The sequence below is a fragment of the Microtus pennsylvanicus genome, chromosome 1 (assembly GCF_037038515.1).
Source record: "Microtus pennsylvanicus isolate mMicPen1 chromosome 1, mMicPen1.hap1, whole genome shotgun sequence".
NCBI classification, from domain to species: domain Eukaryota; kingdom Metazoa; phylum Chordata; class Mammalia; order Rodentia; family Cricetidae; genus Microtus; species Microtus pennsylvanicus.
Window position 1 is genome coordinate 34486820 of NC_134579.1, and position 21412 is coordinate 34508231.

The window sequence follows — 21412 nt, forward strand, 5'->3', positions numbered from 1 at the left end:
TACAGACACAGCGCAACCCAATCACGGTTTGCTAAAACTTGTGTGGGCACCACGTGGCTACGGTAGCCGGGAAGGCAAAAGGCGAAGAGGAGTCCTAAGTACCATCCCGCTGAGCCCTAGAGAGGTGAAATGAGCAGGCGCGAGCCCCGGCGGCTCGGTTCCCATGGTGCTGCCGTAGCCGCTGAGCGCCGGCGCAGGCGCAGCTGACAGATCGGGCTCCCGGGGGCCGCCGTCGCGGAGCGGGGCTGCAGTGCGCAGGCGCAGACGAACGCGGCGGCGTGGTCCCCATGGCGCTGCAGTAGCGGTGCTGGTGCGTGGGAGCCGGGATGAGCGAGTCCGAGGCGGACCGCTGGGCGTGGCTGTTGGTGCTGAGCTTCGTGTTCGGGTGCAACGTTCTGCGGATCCTCCTGCCGTCGCTGTCCTCCTTTGTAAGTAGCAGCTGGGGGGTGGCGGATCCCGGGGAGCCCGGCCTTGCCCGTTGTGTGCTGCAAGGTTTCTACCTTCAGCGGCTCCTAGCTTCTAAGCGGTCGTCAGGTTCCAATCAACTCCGCTTACTGCGCCCTGGAGGGTGGGGACTCCCGGAGCCACGCCTTCTGGCAACAGGAAGCCTCAGATGGGACGCGCTGGTAATCCACTTCCACGCAGCAGTCCCGGGCATGCATCATTACAGGTGCCGGGTCCCCGAGCAGCAGATCCTCGGCTGCAGAGGGCCCTTCCCCCGCCCCATACCCTTATTACTCAACTCGCGTTTCTTTTTCATTTTTATTTTTATGCCTATGTGTGTTTTATCTGCATGTATGTAAGTGCATCACACGTGTGCAGTGCCTTTGAGGCCAGAAGAGGGGATCCCCTGGAACTGGAATCGCAGTTGTGGGTTCTGGGAACTGAACCCATGTCCTCTGCAAGAGCAGCTAGTGCTCTTAACCACTGGGTTATCTCTCCAGCCCCCCAGTCTGTAGCTATTAAAGATTTATTTGTTGATTATTTTATGTGTGTGTTCTGAGTGTATGTATTTGTACCGTGTGAATGCAGTTGCCTGTGGAGGCCAGAAGAGATTGCCACACTCTCTGGAACTGAGTTACAGATGGCATACGCTGCCACATGGGTGTTGGGAACCTAGGTCCTCTGCGAGAGCAGCAAGTGTGCTTAACTGCCAAGCCATTCCTCCAGCTTGTACCTGTGGCCTTGGAAAACATTCTTTGTAATACACCTGTGAACAAGAACTTTTCCCTGAGTTTTGTGAGCTGGTCTAGCAAATCAGTGGAGCCCGAAGAAGGATCAGAGGAACTCTTGTAGGTGTGTGACTGGTGGTTGGTTTGAGGTGGTGACTGTGGAAATTGACCGCGTCTGCCGGTTGGTGTGGAGAACACCTAGTTAGTGAGCCCACACATTTGGGATCACAGCAGCCGTCTGTGTGTGGGCGGCGAAGGGAGAGACGGAAACTGGGTCTTCCTGGAGAAGCCTCTCTTCTTCGTCCCCGTAATCCGTTTGTTTGTTTCGGTGGTTAGAGCGAGAGCCTTACATGTTGGGACAGCGACCCTTTGTGGGGTTCATTCCGGTTATTGTTGGGAACCCTGAACCCCCCAGATCCTGAATTTCTGGTAAACAACTTGTAATGCTTGCAGCTGCTCTGAGCATGAGACCCTCAGGAGTTCCTGATGGCAGGGGAGTGGTTTCTGGTGCGTTTCGCTGGGGCGTGGCTATCAGTTAAGGATCCCTATATAAGCTGCCCCTGGACACAATAAAGGGGGCATTCCTGTTTCAAGGATGACCGGTGTCTCTGTCTGTGTGTCTTTGTGTGTTTCACTCTTCAGCCCGTTGCCCGGTTCACGAACTGTATAGTAGCGCATAGAGCACGGATGGGCGTGTTGCGCTACAGGTTATGTGTGTTTTCATCCTGGTTCCTTATGTAGTTTTATTTTTCATTCTCATGTAGTATGCGTGTGTTTTTGTGTGTATGGGCACATGTATATATGTGTGTGTGGGCATGTATATATGTGTGTTTGGAGGACTGAGGTTGATATCCGGGATAGTCCTCGGTCAGTTTTCTGCCTTATTCACTGAGGCAGGGTCTCTCCGTCAAACCCAGAGCACACTGATAGGGTAGTCTTACTAGCTAGCTTGCTGTGGGGATTCTGTCTCTATCTTCCAAGGTTGGAATTACAGAGGGGCTTCTACTATATCCACCTTTTAGGTGGCTTCCTCATGCATGTACGGCAAGAGCTTTAACCACTGGGCCACCTCCCTGCCTTTGTGTGGCTCCTTCTCTTCCATCCTGTGTCTCGTGCCATTTCATCACAGTGGAGCTAAGGAAACAGGTCCGTTGCTCAGGGAGGCCATGTGTGGCTGTCCTCAGTGAGTTTGTCATGAGTTTCCAGTCGCAGGCAGATAGGGAAGAGATGCAGGTCCTGTTGTCATCTCAAGGCCTCCAGTATACCTTTACAAGACTCGTCAGGAAGGATTGCCACTTTAGGTGTCCATGCCTGAGTGTTTACCTGGGTGTGTAGGGCGTCAGTGCTGAGAGGAGGCACCTGGACCTGACCTGGGCTGTCCCGCAGGCAGAGTGGCCTCTGCCTTGAATCCATGAGTCAAACCCTTTGGGAGTGACTCCCGGGATGGTTGCTGGGTGCAGAAAGATAATGTATGATTTAATATCGTAGTGGAGAACAGCCCATCTGAATTGGTGTTCAGAACAGGGGAGAGCACGGAGAGATCCGATTTGTTCTGTTGCTGGGTTTCCAGGGAGGGAGCTATTGGGAACACCCTGGTATGAGGCCAGCATACTGCTCCCCACAATGGTTAGAGCACCTCTATCCCCTGCCTCTGATTTGAATGACCAAGTGTAACAAATTGATGACAAGATGGTTGGGTTGGGAACGTAGCACCGAGCTTAGGTGTTCAGAATGTAGCCTCCCTCACTGCGATTCTGAGCGGTAACTTTGCTCATGGTCTTCTGGGCATCAGTGCAGTCAGGAGGGTGAGCACCCTAAGTGCTGCAGGGCGACTGCTGGGTGGGGATGCTGCCTGTGCTGGAGACTGTCCAATTCATAAAGTAGGGTTCCAGCGTTGTCTTAGGGGACATAGGACACTCCTTGCACATGCATGGGAGGCACACTGCTCGGATGCCCCCGAACTCACATGTACAGATTGGATAGGCTTTCTGAGATGCTTCCCAGGCCTGACACGGCAGACATGGGGCGAGTTCTGATGTTCAAGTGCCCAAGGGACTGCCCTGGCAGAAGTGGAGTGCAGCCCTGAGAGCTGCAGTGTGCAGGTGCCTGTGTGGATTTCCTGACAGACCCTGCTTTCCTGGCAGGAGCACGCCACACGCACGCCTCACGCACGCCTCACGCACGCCTCACGCACGCCTCACGCACGCCACACACACGCCACACGCACGCCTCACGCACGCCTCTGGGGCCCGGCTGGTGTTCACGATGTGTGTTAAGCAGTTTCTAAGTTACCCTTCACTTCTGCTCCAAGCCTGGGCCAGCTCCTTCCAGGACCTGACTGGAGCATTTTCCTTAGGTATTCCGTTTCTACGGACCAGCCTCTTAGCAAGGTCATTGTTTGGGAGTTTTGGATTGATTGATGATTGATTGATTGAGACAGGGTTTCTCTGTGTAGCACTGGCTATCCTGGAGATCACTGTAGATGAGGCTGGTCTCGAGCTCAGGGATCTGCCTGCCTCTGCCAACCAAGTGCTGAGTTTAAAGGCGTGCACCACCATAACTGGTTGGGACAGGATTTTGTGGCTTCCAAGTATTAGGATAGCATCGTAATCTAACAGGATTACTTCTAGAGCCTTGACTGAGAGGTGTGTTCCTGGGGTGATGGCTGGAGTGTTTGGCTGGCAGGGCCCTTGAGGGTGCACGAGTGGGGAACCAGCATCCCAGGAGGAGATTGGCCCAGCCCAAGGAGTTGCTGTAGATGATCTGGTACTAGTTGAGGACAGCAGACCTCTGGACTTTCTGTCTTTGGGTCGTGGCTCGTTTGTGAGTTGAGACGGGTGTTGGAGACACACCCATGCTGGTGACCTGGGTTGGTCCTGTTTGTGCCTGTGGAATTCCAGGGGGAGGAGCCGGGCTGTTTAATCCCTGCCACTGGCTTTCAGACCTGTCTGGCCCTCGGGGTTTGGCCCTTCCCTGAGTAACTCCAAGTCAATTGCCCGCAGGGTGGGAAGGAAGGCTAGCATCTGTCCTTCATTTCTCTGGCTGTCTCTACCACCTGAGTCATCTCGATAGAAATTTCACAAACTTACTTAGTGCCTCAGAGTCTCGGTTCTGTCTCCAGGGCATTTGTGAGTCTGGATCACCTAAAAGCTGGTTTTTCTTCTGAGATTGGCCCCAGTGTGCAGTTCCTGTTGGTCTGGAGGTGGCTACGTGCTCCTGGCTGGCCTCTAACAGCAGCTCCTGCTGCAGCTTCCCTAGCAATGGGGCTATGGGCATGCACCCCCAGGCCCAGCTTGCTCCTGTTTCCTCTTTAAGCAGCCTTTATAGAGCCCCTGATTTTGAACGGTAGCTCTGTGACCACCATTAAATGGTGTATGGGAGCTGGAGAGATGACTCAGTGGTTAAGAGCATTGACTGCTCTTCCAGAATTGAGCCTGGGTTCAGTTCCTACCAACCACATGGCCGCTCACAACTGTCTGTAATTCTAGTTCCAGGGAACCTGACACCCATAGCAAAACAACAATGCACATAAAATAAAAATAAATAGAAAGAAATGGCAAAAAATGGTGTATGACCTTTAAAATTTTTTATGTACGTATGGGTGTTTGGCCTGCATGTATGACGTTGTTTGTATATCACCTGCATGCTTGGTGCTCATGGATTCAGAAGAGGGGGTTGGGTACCCTAGAACTAGAGTCACAAATGGTTGTGAGCCACCATATGGGTGCTGTAAACTCAGCCCTGATCCTCTATTTGAAAAAACAAAAAAGTGCTCTCAACCCCCGAGTGCTCTGCATTCTGCCTCGATGACTTTTAGAGACTTTGGTCCATCCCTGTTTTCCTCTCCAGGGTGGACCAGGCCGGACTAACGCTCCATTTGAGTGGTGGATCGTGGGTAGCAAAAAGAGGCTGTTTTGCATACCTTTTCCATGTACCGGCCTCGGACATGACCCAGTAGTAAGCTCAGTGTACAACTGCCAGGATGACTCAGTGCTGGCCCCAGCCTAAGGGCTCTGCTGTGTACCTGGACTGTATGTGCACACTGGAGTGAAGGGTTTGCTTCTGATTGTAAACTGTGGGGGCTCATGGGACCTCACGTGTGTACCTGGACTGTATGTGCACACTGGAGTGAAGGGTTTGCTTCTGGCTGTAACTGCAGTTGCCCTATTGTGTGGCAAGCAGAGGGGTCCTCTGAGCCAGGGGTGACACTTGCTGTGGGCCAGGTACACTTCAGATACTTCCGCTTTTCATCTTTAAAAAACAGCTATTCTTAAAACGTTTGGACAAAATGTCACATGCAGGAGTTAGTCCTACAGTTTAAAAAGAAGTTGTGTCCCCCGTTGTCCCCCACCCCGCCCTGCCCCGCTGAACCCTTGAAGGTAAGCTTACAGCCCTTTGGTGAGTGAGCAGAGTTCTTGGCTGTAGGGCCAGTGACAAATGTGTCAAAGGCCTGCTTCAGTTTCTCATTAGATGAGGTTCTTTCCACTGTGACTGTGTTTGTGGTGATCACTGATGTCTCCAGTCTGGGGGCGGGGCTTCTGACTCTGGCAGGGGCTCTGCAGAGCCGCTGCTGTCTTTGGAGGGCTCCTGACAGTGTGCTGTTACTGCATCTGACATCCACTGGTATACACAGCGATTCCATTTGATGATGGGGCTGGCCTGACCTGTCCCTTTCTGCTCTGCACCGGCCCTGACAAGCTCTGATAGTTGGTGGGCGCCACCTGGTGGCTGCTGCTGTCCTGCTCTGCTTTGGCTGCAGGGGCTATTTCTGTTTCACATGACTCCCCAGTGTCTTCCTGCAGCCCCTAAACCGTGTAGTTGTTGGGCCTGTTTCGAAGGCCAGTCCTGGATTGGCTGGGTCTCGGTGAGCACACACAGGTCCCCTCTTCAGAGCTGAGGGAACCCACTCTTCTCTATGTGGAAGGACGCTGATGCTGGCCTCCTCCCTGCCAGGTGTCTAGGGTGCTGCAGAAGGATGCAGAACAGGAGTCGCAGATGAGGGCGGAGATCCAGGACATGAAGCAGGAGCTGTCCACTGTCAACATGATGGACGAATTTGCCAGATATGCCAGGCTGGAAAGAAAGATCAACAAAATGACGGACAAGCTCAAAACTCACGGTACCCATCTTGCAGTCACTTGTAACCTGGCAGGTGTCGTGAGGGCCGATCAGGGAGGGCCTTGGTGGATGGATTTGAGGTGTATGTGTCCTAGAGGGCCTACGGTGATGTGACCTGTTAGCTGTATGCAGGATCTCCGCAGTCACTTCTTCCTATTCACTGATAAACATTTGCTTTCTAGATCTAGAAATCATCGTAGATTTTTCTTCATCCTCTGTAGATTTTCATTTCCAGGTTTGATACTTTGCTGAGGAAAGTCCAGATAAAGATCACACAGTTGTTGACGGAGGTTTCTGTCCTGCCTGGTCCCGCAGCCATTCAGTCCCAAAGAAACACACAGAGGCCTACATTAATCATAAACTGGTTGGCCTGTTAGCTCAGGCTGGCTTTCTTTCTTTCTTTCTTTCTTTCTTTCTTTCTTTCTTTCTTTCTTTCTTTCTTTCCTTTCTTTCTTTCTTTCCTTCCTTTCTTTCTTTCTTTCTTTCTTTCTTTCTTTCTTTCTTTTTAAATTCCTTAATTTTTTATTCCTGATACTACTACCACAATATACAGGGCAATACACCTGATGTAATGAAAAGAAAAAGAGAAAGACAGAGCTACAACAGATCAAAGACCTCAGGAACGCACATGTAATGACACTGCATTGCACTAATCAGGAATGCACATCTGATGACATTGCACTGCACTAATCAGGAATGCACATGTAATGACACCGCATTGCACTAATCAGGAATGCACATCTGATGACACTGCATTGCACTAATCAGGAATGCACATGTAATGACACCGCATTGCACTAATCAGGAATGCACATCTGATGACACTGCACTGCACTAATCAGGAATGCACATCTGATGACACTGCATTGCACTAATCAGGAATGCACATGTAATGACACTGCATTGCACTAATCAGGAATGCACATCTGATGACACTGCACTAATCAGGAATGCACATCTGATGACACTGCATTGCACTAATCAGGAATGCACATCTGATGACAGTGCACTGCACTAATCAGGAATGCACATCTGATGACACTGCATTGCACTAATCAGGAATGCACATCTGATGACACTGCATTGCACTAATCAGGAATGCACATCTGATGACACTGCATTGCACTAATCAGGAATGCACATCTGATGACACTGCATTGCACTAATCAGGAATGCACATCTGATGACACTGCATTGCACTAATCAGGAATGCACATCTGATGACAGTGCACTGCACTAATCAGGAATGCACATCTGATGACACTGCATTGCACTAATCAGGAATGCACATCTGATGACATTGCACTGCACTAATCAGGAATGCACATCTGATGACACTGCATTGCACTAATCAGGAATGCACATCTGATGACACTGCACTGCACTAATCAGGAATGCACATCTGATGACATTGCACTGCACTAATCAGGAATGCACATCTGATGACACTGCACTAATCAGGAATGCACATGTAATGACACTGCATTGCACTAATCAGGAATGCACATCTGATGACACTGCACTGCACTAATCAGGAATGCACATCTGATGACACTGCACTGCACTAATCAGGAATGCACATCTGATGACACTGCACTAATCAGGAATGCACATCTGATGACACTGCACTAATCAGGAATGCACATCTGATGACATTGCACTGCACTAATCAGGAATGCACATCTGATGACACTGCACTAATCAGGAATGCACATGTAATGACACTGCATTGCACTAATCAGGAATGCACATCTGATGACACTGCACTGCACTAATCAGGAATGCACATCTGATGACACTGCACTGCACTAATCAGGAATGCACATCTGATGACACTGCACTAATCAGGAATGCACATCTGATGACATTGCACTGCACTAATCAGGAATGCACATCTGATGACACTGCATTGCACTAATCAGGAATGCACATCTGATGACACTGCACTAATCAGGAATGCACATCTGATGACATTGCACTGCACTAATCAGGAATGCACATCTGATGACACTGCACTAATCAGGAATGCACATCTGATGACACTGCACTAATCAGGAATGCACATCTGATGACATTGCACTGCACTAATCAGGAATGCACATCTGATGACACTGCACTAATCAGGAATGCACATGTAATGACACTGCATTGCACTAATCAGGAATGCACATCTGATGACACTGCACTGCACTAATCAGGAATGCACATCTGATGACACTGCACTGCACTAATCAGGAATGCACATCTGATGACACTGCACTAATCAGGAATGCACATCTGATGACATTGCACTGCACTAATCAGGAATGCACATCTGATGACACTGCATTGCACTAATCAGGAATGCACATCTGATGACACTGCACTAATCAGGAATGCACATCTGATGACATTGCACTGCACTAATCAGGAATGCACATCTGATGACACTGCACTAATCAGGAATGCACATGTAATGACACTGCATTGCACTAATCAGGAATGCACATCTGATGACACTGCACTGCACTAATCAGGAATGCACATCTGATGACACTGCACTGCACTAATCAGGAATGCACATCTGATGACACTGCACTAATCAGGAATGCACATCTGATGACACTGCACTAATCAGGAATGCACATCTGATGACATTGCACTGCACTAATCAGGAATGCACATCTGATGACACTGCACTAATCAGGAATGCACATCTGATGACACTGCACTAATCAGGAATGCACATCTGATGACATTGCACTGCACTAATCAGGAATGCACATGTAATGACACTGCATTGCACTAATCAGGAATGCACATCTGATGACACTGCACTGCACTAATCAGGAATGCACATCTGATGACATTGCACTGCACTAATCAGGAATGCACATGTAATGACACTGCATTGCACTAATCAGGAATGCACATCTGATGACACTGCATTGCACTAATCAGGAATGCACATCTGATGACACTGCACTGCACTAATCAGGAATGCACATCTGATGACATTGCACTGCACTAATCAGGAATGCACATGTAATGACACTGCATTGCACTAATCAGGAATGCACATCTGATGACACTGCATTGCACTAATCAGGAATGCACATCTGATGACACTGCATTGCACTAATCAGGAATGCACATCTGATGACATTGCATTGCACTAATCAGGAATGCACATGTAATGACACCGCATTGCACTAATCAGGAATGCACATCTGATGACACTGCACTGCACTAATCAGGAATGCACATGTAATGACACTGCATTGCACTAATCAGGAATGCACATCTGATGACACTGCATTGCACTAATCAGGAATGCACATCTGATGACATTGCACTGCACTAATCAGGAATGCACATGTAATGACACTGCATTGCACTAATCAGGAATGCACATCTGATGACACTGCATTGCACTAATCAGGAATGCACATCTGATGACACTGCACTGCACTAATCAGGAATGCACATCTGATGACAGTGCACTGCACTAATCAGGAATGCACATGTAATGACACTGCATTGCACTAATCAGGAATGCACATCTGATGACACTGCATTGCACTAATCAGGAATGCACATCTGATGACACTGCATTGCACTAATCAGGAATGCACATCTGATGACACTGCATTGCACTAATCAGGAATGCACATCTGATGACACTGCACTGCACTAATCAGGAATGCACATCTGATGACACTGCATTGCACTAATCAGGAATGCACATCTGATGACACTGCATTGCACTAATCAGGAATGCACATCTGATGACATTGCACTGCACTAATCAGGAATGCACATCTGATGACACTGCATTGCACTAATCAGGAATGCACATCTGATGACACTGCATTGCACTAATCAGGAATGCACATCTGATGACACTGCACTGCACTAATCAGGAATGCACATCTGATGACACTGCACTAATCAGGAATGCACATGTAATGACACTGCATTGCACTAATCAGGAATGCACATCTGATGACACTGCATTGCACTAATCAGGAATGCACATCTGATGACACTGCACTGCACTAATCCGGAATGCACATCTGATGACACTGCACTAATCAGGAATGCACATGTAATGACACTGCATTGCACTAATCAGGAATGCACATCTGATGACACTGCATTGCACTAATCAGGAATGCACATCTGATGACACTGCATTGCACTAATCAGGAATGCACATCTGATGACATTGCATTGCACTAATCAGGAATGCACATCTGATGACACTGCATTGCACTAATCAGGAATGCACATCTGATGACACTGCACTGCACTAATCAGGAATGCACATGTAATGACACTGCATTGCACTAATCAGGAATGCACATCTGATGACACTGCATTGCACTAATCAGGAATGCACATCTGATGACATTGCACTGCACTAATCAGGAATGCACATGTAATGACACTGCATTGCACTAATCAGGAATGCACATCTGATGACAGTGCACTGCACTAATCAGGAATGCACATGTAATGACACTGCATTGCACTAATCTGGAATGCACATCTGATGACACTGCACTAATCAGGAATGCACATGTAATGACACTGCATTGCACTAATCAGGAATGCACATCTGATGACACTGCATTGCACTAATCAGGAATGCACATCTGATGACACTGCACTGCACTAATCAGGAATGCACATCTGATGACACTGCACTGCACTAATCAGGAATGCACATGTAATGACACTGCATTGCACTAATCAGGAATGCACATCTGATGACACTGCATTGCACTAATCAGGAATGCACATCTGATGACACTGCACTGCACTAATCGGTGGCTGCACTTGTTGCAAACGCTGGCTCTGACAGTCGTGAACAAGAAGGGCCTCCTGTTTAAGCTGCGATAACTTTTTGACTACGGATCATCGCTCCTTCTGTGGTAGATTTTTACAGTTCCTCTAATGCATTTAGGACCACTGTCTCAAAGTAACCTGCAGCTTTCCTGACAGCTCCTTGCTCTCTCCTGCTAAGAACCATAGCCCCTTTCTGCTGTTTCTTTAAAACCTTCTGCTACCATATCCACCACTTCCACCACCATAGGGACTGCCAGCTCAGGCTTCTTATTAACTAAACCTTACATCCTCCATTAACCCATAATTCTTGTCTGCATTAGCCATGTGGCTTGGTACCTTTATCAGTGAGGCATTCTCATCTTGCTTCCTTTGAGTCTGGGCGATGACTGCAGACTGAGCCCTCCCAGAATTCTTCTGTTCTGTTCACCCTGCCTATACTTCCTGCCTGGCTACTGGCCAATCAGCATTTTATTAAATCAGTACAAGTGACAAAGCTTTACAGGGTACAAGCCCATTGTCCCACAGCACACAGTGGGTCCCCAGGGAACTTTGTCTCACTCTCAGGAGCATGCCTACAGCATACAGATGTCAGGGAGCAGCTCTTGTGCCAAGGGTGGTGCACACTTGAGTCCCAGTGCTCTGAGGCAGAGTCACGCAGGTCTCTTTGAATTCAAGGCCAGCCTGGTCTACATGGTGAGTTTCAAGCAAGCCAGGGCTCCTCGGTGAGACACATACACACACGCACACACTCTTTGTCTTTCTCGTCTCTCTCACACACAGGCACACTCTTTCTCGTCTCTCTCACACATACACACGCATGTGCATACACACGTGTCTCTAGAGAGCAGTGTGCCCTGAGAGGCCCTGCTGGACCGTGTAAGGTGGAGTAGGTTGCACTCTGGAGCACACAGGGGCCTGAGCAGGCCTGGGAGAGCTGAACTCCTGCTGGAGATCCAGGGATGGTGCAGGTTAGAGAATGGAGATGATGTTTCGTCCTGTTGGCCGGTGGCAAGAGCGTCAGGAAGAGTGCAGGGATTTCAGGATGCGCTCTGAGACAGCATAACAGTACCACCTTTCAAATTTCCTGAGTTAGTGTACAGGCTGAGGAGTTTCATCATGGCTGTGTGAGATTTCTAAGTATATTGTTTTATTTATAATTAGAAGCTGTTTTGTAAGGGAAAATGACATTTCTGTGTATTTGGGTATTTTCTCAACTTTGCAGGATTGGTTCATGTTTCACCTCTTTTCCTTTCAGTGAAAGCACGGACAGCTCAGTTGGCCAAGATCAAGTGGTTTATAAGCGTCGCCTTTTACATACTGCAGGTAAGTGCGGTGTCGGCCGGCTCTGGACAGCTGTTTGTTTCCTCGGTCTGCTGTGTACGTGTGCATGTGTGTAGGTGTTTTTCCTCGTGCTCACGCACCTGTGTGTGATACGCACGGAGGCCGGAGGTGGATGCTGGGATGCTGGGTGTCTTCCTTGACTGCACTGCTCTCCATCGTACGTAGTGAGGCAGATTCTCCCACTGTCTTCATCTCCTGAGCGCTGAAATGTAGACAGGCTGCTTTTCTCTCCTGCATCTGTGTGGGTGCTGGGGATCGAAACTGCATGGCGAGCTCTTTACCCACTGAGCCATTTGTGAATGTCTGAGGATGAAATAACAGCATCTCTGTTGGAAACCAGGTCCTTAGAGCTGGTTTACCTTGCCCTATCCTAGAAGCCCCTTGCTCCCTGGTTCTTTTCTTTTTTATTCATTTTTTATGAGTATGAGTGTTTTTCCTGCAACTGTGTGTGTGCCTGGTGTCCTTGGAGGTCAGAAGAGGGCATCAGATCCCCTGGGACTAGACTTAGAGACAGTTGTGGGTACTGGGAATTGAACCTGGGTCCTCTGGAAGAGCGGGCAGTGCTCTTAAATGCTGAGCCATCGCTATCCCACAAACCGTTTTTCTCCTTCCTTGGCCCCTGGCGTTCTTACCTTCTGGGGGATTGGTGGTGCTGCTGATGCGTTGCTGCGACTGCACAGCTGGCCAGCATGCGGGCAACCTGGGACTTAGTGCGGGCCACCTGGGTGTGTGGGTCTTTCCTGAGCTACAACACCCATCCCAGCTCCCCTAGAGACGAAGCTTGGAGAAAGGCTGAAGAGACGTGCCTCGAGACACTCTTATTTGATAAGTTTGTGCTCCGTGGAGGGCCAGGCCTCTGGCAGGCACCCTCTTCAGTCTGCTCGTTTGAGCAGAGAGTTTGGGGCAACAGAAGCTGCTTCTGGGAAAGGGCAGGAAATGAAATATTAGTTTTCACCAGCTTGAAACTGATGGGGGCGCCAAAGGGAGCACCTCTGCTGTATAGGGAGGACTGTGCTTATTAGGGTCTTAGAGTCACGAGTGCTTTTACATTTGGCATGTAGTTCAGCTACTCAGGATAGACATTGTGGGTGGACTCAGCTAATTTAAATAGTGACTGTATGACTTCTGTGTTAAAGGATAAAATGCCAGTTCCTACGAGAAGGCCCATCCACCTGTCACCAGTATATGATATTTGTCTCAAGTCCAGTGTGTGTGTGTGTGTGTGTGTGTGTGTGTGTGTGTGTGTGTGTGTACACAAGTGTGTGTGTACTGCGAGGACTGACGGGTGTGAAGCCTCTACCCATATCTTCCTTCAGGCAGCGTTGATGATCTCGCTCATCTGGAAGTATTACTCCGTCCCTGTGGCCGTGGTGCCCAGCAAGTGGATCACCCCGCTAGACCGCCTGGTGGCCTTTCCTACTCGAGTGGCAGGTAGGCAGTAGAGGTGTGCGGTGGGAGATCAGGCCACCTGCCTTTGTCCTCATTGTCCCCTTTGCAAGCTGCCCTTCCTGCCTCAGCCGCATGGGGTCTAGAGAAGCTGCCTGCAGGTCCCTCTGAATGCTCAGGAGTGGAGTTACAGCCCAGGCTCTCAGGGGTCACCTCCTCCCCCCTTGGCTGCGGCACTGAGCAGCTTGCTGCTGTTGGCTCTCGCTTCTGGATGTTAAAGGTCGTTTGTGTCATTGAAGAATGAGCAGACACACAGGAATAAGTTTTCGGGTTGGAGGGGTGGCTCCGTTGGCCTGGAGCTCTGCTGCAGACCAGGCTGGCCTCGAGCTCACAGAGACTTGTTTGCTTCTGCCTCCCCAGTGCTTCTGGGATTAAAGGTGTGCTCCTCCATGCTCTGGCAACATGGGAACAATTTTTTAAAAATAATGCCAGTTAAAAAAAAAAAAAGCCAGGTGGTGGCAGACACCTTTAATCCCAGTATTTGGGGAGGCAGAGGTAGGCAGATCTCTGAGTTCAAGGCCAGCCTGGTCTACAGAGTGAGTTCCAGGACAGCCAGGGCTGTTACACACAAAAAACCCCTGTCTTGAAAAACCAAACCAAGCCCCCCCCCCCCAACATGTTAGTTGCCTTGTGTAAACTTTTAGTCTGTTTGGCACTCAGTTAAAAGGCATGAGGAGCTCTGTGAGTTCAAGGTCCGCTTGGTCTACACAGGGAGTTTCAGACCAGGTAGGGCTACTTAGAAAAATGGGGGCAAAAAAATTCCTGTCAGTTACAGATAAGCCGAGCTGTGGTCTGTGTCTTCCAGTGTGTCTTTGCCGTCTGTTTTAAGGTGGTCAAGGCCACCTGGCTTAACTCATTCTGTATCCTTTTCACTTTCTTGTGTGTCTCATATGTTCAGCCTGCTATCGTAAAATATACAGTGGGTACTTGTAGGCTGAGTTTCCCTGTCCTGACTGCTGGCCCCAGAATAAACACACCGAGTCTTAATATTCCTTATAGATGCTCAGTCGATAGCTCAGGCTTATTACCAACCAGCCCTTTTCTGTTAATCTGTGTGCCGCCCTGAGGCTTGTGGCTTTTACTTCTAGCCCACTTTGTGTGTCCGACTTGTTCTGTGTTTGGCTGGTGACCCTCTGACTCTGCCTTCCTCATCCCAGTATCCTTAGTTTGGTTGTCTTGTCTTTACTTTCTGTCTGGCTGCCAGCCAATCGGCTTTTTGTTAACAACAATAGCAATATATATTTCCAGTGTGTAAAGATTTTTCCACAGCAGGTAATTTAAACAGATCTGCTTCCTGATGGCTAGAGTCCAAGGTGAAGGTGCCATAGATTGGTAGCATTAGGACCCATTTTGTGTTTCACAAATGGCCCCCTGTCAAGGGTCCTTGGATAGGAGGAGGAGATGGTAGGCTGTGCTGTGTAAGCTTCTTCCTAAGGCGACCCCACAACCCTGCCTAATACTGTCCCCAGGGTCAGGACTGACGCATATGAATTAGGGGGCAGACATTGCAGGGCACAGCACTCTGTCAGGAAATTTCTTTGCCAAAGAATTTTCTTGTTATTTGAATTTTTCTGTTAGTACACTTTCTCGGGTCCTGATTTTTGGTAATTGAGGTGATACTGCTGGATGTGGTGGCTTATGCCTGCAGTCCCAGCCTTTGGGAGGCTGAAGCAGGTGGATTGCTGCAAGTTCAAGGCCATCATGGATTACAGTGTAAGAGCCTGTAAAAAGCAAAGTGTAGATTCTTGCCAGTCACAGCTTCTGATGTGTGGTCATACTGTAGAAAAATACATCATTGAAAGGAAGCGGTTTCAAGGACCTTCATTTTGTCTGTGCTCCCCTCCCCAGCACTGCTGGGCTCAGGTCGAGGGAGCAGCAGGCCACCCTTGCTGGCACTACCGAGCTGTTGGCCTTGTAACCTGGGGATGGAGGATAAGGATGTCTTTACTTTAGGCCTGAGAACACATAACTCTGTGTATAGTGCTTTTTTGCTGTTGTTGATTTTTTTAAAGACAGGGTTTCTCTGTGTAGCCCTGGCTGTCTTGGAACTTGCTCTGTAGACTAGATGGCTCTAACTGAGAGATTCACCTGTCTCTGCCTCCCGACTGCTGGGATTAAAGGTGTGCGCCACCAGCCCCTCCCCCAGCTTTCTCATACTTTTTTGAGAAGTGTAAAATAGTGGTCAGGGTGTTGTTATAGCCTATTGATATACCAGGGACATCTCTGGCAGGAAAGGGACATAAGGCAGTGCCTGTTCAGCTTGGTACACAGTGTGTCTGTCTGTGACCTGTAGTCTGATGAGCCCCCTCTCTTACCCCTCAACACTTGGAATTGGTATCTTCCTCCTGTAGGTGTTGCCACTGTATCCTCTGACACGAGTTTCTTTCTTTTTAGGTGGAATTGGAATCACCTGTTGGATTTTAGTCTGTAACAAAGTTGTGGCTATTGTACTCCACCCTTTCAGCTGAGCGGAGGATGTGCAGCCACAGAACTTTACCAGGAGGATATCGACGACCACACAGAGCCCACACGCTCTTGTTTTTGTGTTTTGGAATGTTTTTGTTCTGTCACCCGGGAGTCTTGTTCAAGTCAGGGTTTTCTACAGTTGTCATTGAGCCAGAAAAAGAGCGGTGTGACAGTTAGTGTATTGTTGACGTAGTTCTGGACCCGCTGGGCTGTGAACGTCAAGTGGCATTTGCATGCTGGGGCTTGCTCTGCATGGTTGGTTTTGTTGCCAGCTGCAAAGACTTTCCTAACAACTGCAATAGTGCCAGTTTTTTGGTTTTTTTTTTTTTTTGCACCACAAACAAAAACACTTTAGTGTTCTGGAAGACATGGAAATGATGTCCACTTCAGTGGTTTCTGCAGACACGACCTATGGTCCTGGGAGGGTGAGATCAGTCCGTGGGCACAGGTGCTGTTGCTGAGGTCCCTCCCCAGGGCACCTGCAGGTTGTGCTCTGCCCTCACACGATGCCACCGCATCTGGGTCCCGACACAACACACATCGTGCAAGGGAGAACCAAGTCCACAGCTGTCTTCTCTCTGGCCTTCACACTTGAGGTGTTGTCTTTAGTCCTGTACATTTGGGATCCCTTGGAATAGACTATGCCTTAGAAGAGACTTAGAGTTCTGGATTTGGGATGGTGTCAGTATCGTGCACCGCCCATACCCTTGGCCGCTCTGATTCTGTACACGCTGGCTACGCAGAGTGAAATTCCTCATTTCTCACAGCAGACATTATGGGAGATGACAAATCAGAATGTTTCTGTGTGAATGTGCATTCTGCCTTGTGTGATATTGGCAGCTGGCAAACTGTTCTGTGTGCGCTCCGCTCCGTGGACGTGTCCTATCTGAATGTCTTCCCAGGTGCATCTTATGCAATGCTCTCAGACTGAACCCCAGATCACCCCAGACCTTCTCTGGAATGATACATAGAAATCTTTTTGGAAATTTGTCTAGTTGTCAGAGTTCTGCATTTTGAGTTTTTTTTGAGCAAGATCTAGGTAAATATTTTCTAACTACACCTTACAAAAATCTCAAAAGAATTAAAGTTTATGGCAGTTGCTCAAATATTACATCTAAGTCCTGTTTTTCTGATATAAAATTAGTTTTTTATATTTCTTATTTTTATTACATTGTGTCCACAGTGTGTTTGGGAGTCAGAGTTCAGCTTTCAGGAGGTAGTTATTTTAGTTAATTTTAAAGACTTTTTCAGATTGTTCAGTGAATCAATAAATTATTATGAAAAAATTTCTTAAATTCTTAATGACTGGAACTATTGCTGGACCTCACAGCTAAAGTGCATACACTTTGAGATCACATAAGACTTCAGGCTGCATTGTACTCAGCTTGTTTAACCAGCTCTGATACAGCAGCGGAACCACAGCTTTAATTGTGCTGAATTTCCCGTGTAATCGGCTCTCACGAGCTAAGAGTGCACAGTTGTGAATTTCCTGTGTAATCGGCTCTCACGAGCTAAGAGTGCACAGTTGTAATCCACAGTTGTGAATTTCCCGTGTAATCGGCTCTCACGAGCTAAGAGTGCACAGTTGTGAATTTCCCGTGTAATCGGCTCTCACGAGCTAAGAGTGCACAGTTGTGAATTTCCTGTGTAATCGGCTCTCACGAGCTAAGAGTGCACAGTTGTGAATTTCCCGTGTAATCGGCTCTCACAAGCTAAGAGTGCACAGTTGTGAATTTCCCGTGTAATCGGCTCTCACGAGCTAAGAGTGCACAGTTGTAATCCACAGTTGTGAATTTCCCGTGTAATCGGCTCTCACGAGCCAAGAGTGCACAGTTGTAATCCGCAGTCTGTCTGTGCATCTGGTGCTCTGTTAACACATTTTAGAAGTGGCAAGGAAAATATTTAACTGCCAACTTCAAAACCACACACACAAAAGATTAAGTTATAACAAATACAATAATAATGTACCTCGTGGAAGTTTTCTGCTTCTCGCTCTTTAATTTCAAGGTCAGTTGCTCTCCTCTTTGCTCCCTCTTCTGTCTTTTTCTGTATTTCTTTTCCAGACAACTGCAGTTTTTTTCAAACTTGTTTTTTAGATTTTTAGCTTGAATAGACCCTCTTTTTAATTTGATTAGTTCTTCATATCCTCTACTCAGTCCAAAAGCTTCGTTTTCTTCTTCCTCCTCTCCCGTTCCTTGTCTCAGTTCTCAAATCTGTTTCTCCATTTCTAGTTTATGCTTCCGTTCCTTCTCTGGTCATCGTTTTTCTTCTTCCATTTTTTGTTTTAATAATTTTTCAAAATTAATTTCCAGTTTTCCAGGCATCAGAGATTCTTGAGAAACTGTTTTTAGGTATCTCTGGGGAATCATCTAATACCGTGCTTCTCCTTGCTTCCCAAATGCCTTCCTCTCTTCCTCTGTTCTCCGTGCCTCCTCCTCGGCTTTTCTCTCCTCACCTTCTCTCCTTTGCCTTTCTATTCTTGAAACCTGAGCTTGAGTTTTCCAGGGCGGTACTCTGTAAAAACTTTTGCTGTGTCTTGGTTTTCATCCTCATCCTCCTCATTTACCTGCTCAGCTCTTTTTGCTAATTGACGCTGTATTTTCCTCTTTTCCAGCAGATCCTATCTTTCCTCTTTGTTCTCTGTAGTAATAAGGGTGGCGGGGCTGCGTTCCCCAACACCCCGGCTGCCTGGCTAGCTTATGCCCGAAATAACAACACACAAACTGTATTCATTTAATCACTGCTTGGCCCATTTCTATCTAGCCTCTTCTAGGCTAATTCTCACATATTAATTTAGCCCATTTCTAATCATCTGTGTAGCACCCCTAGGTGCGCTTACCGGGAAGATTCTAGCCTATGTCCATCGTGGGTCGGAGCTTCATCGCGTGCGTCTGCCTGGGAGCTGGGAGCATGGCGTCTCTCTGAGGCGTCTGCTCCTGAGAGGAGAGCTGTGGAGTCTGCGCTCACTTCCTGTTCCTCCCAGCGTTCTGTTCTGTTTACTCCTCCCACCTATCTTCTAACCAATGAGGGCCAAGCAGTTTCTTTTTATTTAACCAATGACCTTCCTCCATCAGTTCTCTTTCTTTGCTTTTCCTGTCTGAGTCTTTCCATTCCATCAGATTTACCTTTAAATGTCCCTGCTAACTTTGGGACATGAGCCTTTTCTACTGCAGCAGAAATCTCTTCCTCGTCATCAGAAGCAAGAATTTCTTTAATCTCTGCCTTTTGTGAAACGTCATTCACGTTTGCTCTATGTGGTTTGGGGCAGAAGCTTTGTATATTTTTGTATTCAGTAGAGGAGGCTATAAGCATCAGACAGAATGAGGTTGCATGACCACATTCCTCTAAATTCATCCTTTTGTTTCCTGTAATTTGACTTTTAAGGATGAACACACTTTGAGTGTGTCACCGGCGCTAAAGAAAGTCAGAGCGGGAGCTCATGCTGGCCAGGTACACACCGTCCAGTGGTGCCGTTTTTAATTTTAGAAAAAAAACCCAGAAAAACCCACACACATTTTTTTTTTAAAGAATTCTGCTTTTTATTTTTTGAAGTTCACCTGAAATGACACTAGTGGATGCTGCTTGTGCTTGTCCTCCTCTTTGAAATGTCATCTGTTGGACCAGGTTCAGCGTAAAACCGTGTGAAAAGCATCACCATGTATCTGAGCCTGCTAACTTTTCATAGTGGTTCCTGTGTGTGTTCCCGAGACCATGTTATGTGTTCATTTAAAGCATTTCAAATGAAGTGTGTCTTTAAAGTGGAGCAGTGAAGCAAGCTGGGGTCTGATCAGTTTGGCTCATGAAGTTACAAGACAGTTCTGCCAAGTCTCAGTGTTTATCTTTCGTTTTTTTGAGACATAGTCTCTCAATGCTGTTCTCAATGTAGTCCTGGCTGTTCTGGAACTCTCTCCATAGGCCAGGCTGGCCTTGAATCCACAGAGGTCCACCAGCCTCTGTCTCCCAAATACTGGGATTAAAGGTGTTTGCTGCTTCACCTGGCTCCAAGTCTGTTTTTGAAGTACTTTTCCTAGTTACAGTATTGGCCAGTGCTGATAGCCTAGACTCTGGGGAGCCATAGCACAGAAAAGCTACAAGCTAGCACCATCACAATCTCTGCACAGCTCTGGCTGTCCTGGCACTCACTACGTAGACCAGGCTCACCTGGAACTTACAGGGATTCACTTGTCTCTGTCTCCTAGCTGCTGGGATTAAAGGCATAGCACTGGGTTTTGAAGGATCATATTTATATTCTTATGTTTCCTAGTGATCTCATAAACAGCGTGTTCTTTTGGCTGACTGTACTGTGAATAGGGCGAGTGTCAGATGGAGCACCACCCGAGCAGCAGACGCTGTAGACTTACACTGCACCAGGGTGACTAGGCAGGGTGTAGAAAGGGCACAAGTGGTGTGCAGCAGTAGGTATTGCCAACATTGGCCTGCCCATCCGCTCCAGCATCCCCACCCCTCAGCAAACACTTGGTCAGTCGAGGATCTGAGGAGGTTGGAACGGCACTGGAAGCTGCACAGTCTGGGCTCGCTTCAGGAGCTCGGCACTTGGGGTGGGGGAGGGTGTGCTTGCACCTGGTCCTTTTGTAGTGAGCTGTGATCTGGAATGGTGCTTACCGCCAACCAGACCTGGGCCTCTCAAGGGATGTGTGATGTCAGCTGACTGCAGGAAAACAGTGACAAAGGGTTAGTTTGTTCCCAGATGTTAGTGCTCCACACGCATAATGTAAGACTGCTCGTGTCCCCATGTATAATGTGTGTAAGATTGCTCATGTCCCCATGTATAATGTGTATAAGATTGCTCATGTCCCCATGTATAATGTGTGTAAGGCTGAGTGGGGGATATCACTGTGTCTCTCTCCCCAGAATTGTATTTGTTTAAAAATGGGTAATAAACATTGAATTAACCAGGGAAAGGTGCAGCAGAAAGTGTCTCTGTCCCTCTGCCCTGTCCTAGGGTTCTCCAAGATGGTCCATGTTTATGAATGTTGCTGTGTATGCACTTAAAAAACGATGAAAGGAAAAAACCTGAA

At 48.0% G+C, this 21412-nt stretch overlaps 1 protein-coding gene across 4 annotated transcripts; it reads left to right on the plus strand.

Annotated features, from left to right (window-relative positions):
* The first annotated feature begins 241 nt into the window (after positions 1–241).
* Positions 242–21295, plus strand: Get1 (guided entry of tail-anchored proteins factor 1). Of its 4 annotated transcripts, XM_075961191.1 has the most exons (7): positions 242–428; positions 6126–6291; positions 12376–12443; positions 13778–13892; positions 16302–18161; positions 18220–19008; positions 19448–21295. In XM_075961191.1, exons 1-5 carry the CDS (start codon positions 327–329, stop codon positions 16373–16375), a joined length of 525 nt encoding a protein of 174 aa, XP_075817306.1. In that variant the 5' UTR covers positions 242–326; the 3' UTR covers positions 16376–18161; positions 18220–19008; positions 19448–21295. The 4 variants fall into 4 exon arrangements, with proteins under 4 accessions (XP_075817306.1, XP_075817297.1, XP_075817288.1 ...); XM_075961182.1 differs by having other exon boundaries at positions 18220–21295; XM_075961173.1 differs by having other exon boundaries at positions 16302–18018; positions 18220–21295.
* The last annotated feature ends 117 nt before the right edge of the window (positions 21296–21412 follow it).